The 4,429-nt window shown below is 43.4% G+C and overlaps 1 protein-coding gene across 2 annotated transcripts; it reads left to right on the forward strand.

The window, feature by feature from the left end:
- The first annotated feature begins 1,124 nt into the window (after positions 1-1,124).
- Positions 1,125-4,429, forward strand: ticam1 (TIR domain containing adaptor molecule 1). 2 transcript variants are annotated; one of them, XM_088356237.1, is made up of 2 exons: positions 1,125-1,345; positions 1,479-4,429. In XM_088356237.1, the coding sequence occupies exon 2, from the start codon at positions 1,549-1,551 to the stop codon at positions 3,502-3,504; it is 1,956 nt and encodes a 651-aa protein (XP_088212363.1). In that variant the 5' UTR covers positions 1,125-1,345; positions 1,479-1,548; the 3' UTR covers positions 3,505-4,429. The 2 variants fall into 2 exon arrangements, with proteins under 2 accessions (XP_088212363.1, XP_088212355.1); XM_088356229.1 differs by having other exon boundaries at positions 1,484-4,429.

The following is a 4,429-nucleotide window of genomic DNA, read 5'->3' on the forward strand; positions in this document are numbered from 1 at the left end:
ACTCAAGTTTTTGGATGGCTACTTTTACTTCTACTTGAGTAATATTCTGAAGTAACATGACTTTTACTTGAGTAAAATTTCTGGCTACTCTACCCACCTCTGGTTGTGTATGGGTAGTCTGAAGGCCACCGTTGCTGACAACTACTAGCATACGGCATCACAGTGTGCTGTGCTGGGTGCACGGTAGCAGACAGGTGAACCTTACACAGAGTCATCAACATGGTCCAGAAAAGCATGGGTTTCTCTCTGCCCAGTCTGCAGAGCCACAGTAGAAAGCGTACTGGCAGACCACATCACAGTGTGGTATGCTGGGTAGGTGGCTCTAGACAGGAGAACCTTACAGAGAGTCAGCAACACATCCCTGAAAATAATGTCTGCTCAGTCTGGTGGACATTACCTCTGACAACCACACATAAAGCATCACAGTTTACAATGCCAGTAGAGTGGCAGTAAAAAGGAATATTTTACCAAGGTTCATCAACACATCCAAGAAAATCATGGGCTGCTTTTTCCTCAGTCTACAGAGCACACATATGTTGTATATTGTGTGTGCAACACCAAAGGTGACTCAAATTTAATTTTTCCTCTATGTTCTTATTTATTAATAAAGATATTTAATTATATACATGTCTTTCACTCATAAGTAGTACTCACTATACACTGTTTTGTCAATTGAATGTTTTTATCTGTGGTATCGGGGTTTAAAACAACATTAGCTAATTACCATAGATTTATATTTCCTGCCATATGGCAATTTCAATTCGGGATTCCCACTTCAGAAGGAGTTCATGATATTTGTATTCTAATTTTTGCACAATGCAGCTGTTTATGTCACAGCACACATTTTCATTGCAGTAAATTTCTGATATACCGGAAACTTACAACTTAGACCAGTCTACAATTGTTACCCTGTGACATTGCCTATCTATCCTAATATCTTATCGTTTTTCTTTAACGTGTTTTAGTGTTTGTTTACTCTGGGGTCCCCGTCTTATCTTGAAACAATGAGAATGAAGACTATTCTATACTATTCTCATCTGGCAAACTCAGCACACTACTTCCTGTTTTATGTATTTTGTCTATCATCGGCTGCCGTACTTCATTACGTATGACATCATGAAACCGACTCGCACACCACAATAGCTTCACTAGTTGACTCACAGTTTAGCTAATAAACTCCAATTCTGCAGGAATTTCCCTGCCTCACGTCGATTTGAAAGGAGGATTGACATGTTTTGCAGCAGAAACGGGAGGCTGCCTTATCTTAACAAAGTTAAGGAAATGTGGGGAACTTCCTGAATTGACATACAGGCTAAAGTCCTTTGGCTCTGACAACTTTATGTCGGTGGGTATCTATCAACAAGTGTTTTGTTTAATGACTGGAAACTTGCTTAAAGCTTAATGATCCTTAAGTTGTCCAATGAAGCAGATACAGTATAACCATCAGAGCTTGATCTATAATGTCTTGTTTTTTTAAGGGAAGTTGGAAGTTGTGCTCCACACTCAACTCTGAATCTTATAATGTCGGAGGAATGCTAAATATTAAAAATGAATCGGGAGGACGATCGTGAAGGAACAGGCCTGAGGGACGTTTTTGACATCCTCACAAGCGTCCCAGCTGAGCGAGTTCTCAGTTTAACATTCCAGCTCAGAGATTCTCCCGAAGACGATATCATCAACGCCTTGTGTTTACTTATTCTCCGTAAAGAGGAAAAAGCTCTGGACAAACTTCACATGTTGGGGGACAACCACCTTGCCAAGATTCTGGCGGACACATGGAGTAAGAACGGGTATAAATTACAAGACTTTGCAGAGTGCTGTGGTGCTTCTCAGGATCTTACACGAGAATCTTTAGCGGCGTTGGCTCGGGTTTTTAAAATTCTATCCGAGCATGAATTGTGCGATCAGAGTTTGCGAAATCTGGCCTACAAGAGGGCCCTCCCCTGTCCAAAAACAGACCACGGTGAAGATCCATTTTACCATCAACTCAGGGTTGAAGCTAAAGATGTGTGTGGATCACAGTTCTTGGGTCTCACGGATCTGACATCGGGATTTCATGTCGATACCCATTACAGCAAGGTTGAAGGCATTACAACACAGTTTCAAAGTCTTCCCAGTTCATTACAGTCCAGATGCTCTGAGATTTCCTACCCCACACATCTAGAGATCAGCCTGCCCCCAACGATCCAATGCCAGGAGGATAGAGTAACACCAGAGGCATCGGGATGCAAGGAACAAAACCTTCTTGATGTACTCGATGGATCTCCTAAACGACCTGTGGAATCTGGACCAAAATTAACCCAAACTCCCGGTCCGGGAGAGTCAATATACGACACCGAATCTGGAACAGGAAATGGAAACCATCAAGAAAAGAGGTTCAACCTAAAACCACATTGTATCCAGAGCATCGCACCAAACACAGGGTTCAAACCATCCCTGCCATTTCTGATAAACCACACTTTACCCCGATCCACATTAATCCAATCTGGTGATCTGGAAGAGTCACAGATGGACACTGAGTCTGGACCAGACCATGGAAACCATCAAAACAGTGGGTCCTACACAACACCCCCTTGCAACCTAAGCACAAAATCAAAACCTTCTTCGCCATTCCCGACAAACCACACTCTACCCCGAACAACATCTGTCCAACCTTTTGATCTGGTGGAGTCAAAGATGGACAGTGAATCTGGGACAGACTGTGAAAACCAGCAAGATAACAAGTCCCACAAAACACCACAGTGTAACCCAAGCACAGGATCAAAACCTTCATTGCTGTTTCCCACAAACCATACTCCAGCCAGAAGGTCCGTTTCACTGGGTCCATACTTAGAAGAAGACGAGGCCACGTTTTATTCCTTTGTCATCCTCCATGCTCCTGAAGACATTGAACTAGCAGAGAACATGAAGGAAAAACTGGAGAGTGTCATTGGCAGTAAAGGTGCGACTTACTACGACGACTTTGCCGTACCCGGAATGAGTACCCTCAAGTGCATCGAGGATGCCATCAACAACTCGGCCTTTTCCATCCTGCTGCTCACCCGCCACTTCGACACCCGAATGCTGGAGGTAAAGACCAACTCTGCCCTCATCAACTCCATCAACAAGGTGCACAAGTACAACACCGTTATCCCCTTGCTCCCGAATTCGAACAGCCTGCCTAGAGACCGAATGCCCCTTATTCTACAGACTATTATTCCGTTGGAGGAGAACAAAAGCTTTGAGAGCAAAATCAAGAAGGTGCTGTCGCCAGCCCAAATTCATCGGCAGAAGAGCCTTTGGTGGGAAGAACGGAGAAGACATCAAAGGCGGCCGCCTCGAGGCTGGGAAAGAAATTTTGATTTCCTCGGCTCATCGGCAGACTTCTCCAGCGCCCAGTCGGTTTTGCCGCAACATCCCAACATTCATATTGAGAACGCTAGCTATGTTATGATCGGCAATGACTCGCAAATGACGGTGGATCACAGAGGTGCAACGGAGGATTCAATTTTTGGAGAGAGCTGATAACTAATTTTCTGTTATTGATTGGTGCAAAGGGTTATAAGTTTGATATGCATTTTCTACAATAACAACTCCTGTTGTTTCTCTGTTATTACTGGGTTGCAATCATAAGGAGTAGGGTTAAAATAGGGTCAGTCAACCACTAACATAAAGGCCTTTTATACACTGACCATGTCAATGCTTTCTCATGCCAGTGAGAAATCAAATTTCTTAGAAAATCACAATTACCAATCACTGGTGAGCTACTTTTATCCCTGCTTCACGCTTCGTACTTGGTGGCCTCAGTGCATAGCGTGTTAAAAACTAATCTGCGATCAAAGTGCATTTTGGTCGGGCGTGGTGACTCTTTTTTTGTCGTTCTGTCTACCAAAAAGTGAACTGCACTTGTGCAGTTGTGTTGTATTACCACTAATGGCATATTACTGTGAGCAGGGACTGGCAGAGTTTACTTTTGTCCGGCCTGCCTGGCAACTCTTTTTTTGTCTGTATACATGCCTAATATGAGCTAAACTCGTGCGGCCGCAATCCATTATGCCCAATTCCATATTGCTGCAAACGGACACCGACAGAAGGCTCTTATGTCTGGATGTATGCCGTTCTTGCCCGCCTAAAATGAATTGCTCAATTTTGGCCATGATCCGTTATCCCTGGCCAACTGTTGCTGAGAGCGGGGGCCAAGAGAGCAAATTTGTGTCATGTGTGGCGGCTCTTTTTTTCCTGTTCTCTCCGCCTAAAAAGAACATCACTTGTGCGGCCAAAATCCGTTAGTCCCCCAGTTGACTATTGCTGCTGGGTATATTCTCTGCATTTACTTTTATTTAACACTAAAAAGGTTTGCAAAGCTCTTGAGACGGATTAATGTTCTCCAAATCACTGTGTTTTAAGCTGTTTTTTAAAAGGGGAAAATAAAATATAATTGTCTAGGAAA

Source organism: Urocampus carinirostris, chromosome 1 (genome assembly GCF_059441175.1).
Source record: "Urocampus carinirostris isolate Australia breed hairy pipefish chromosome 1, RoL_Ucar_1.0, whole genome shotgun sequence".
Taxonomy (NCBI): domain Eukaryota; kingdom Metazoa; phylum Chordata; class Actinopteri; order Syngnathiformes; family Syngnathidae; genus Urocampus; species Urocampus carinirostris.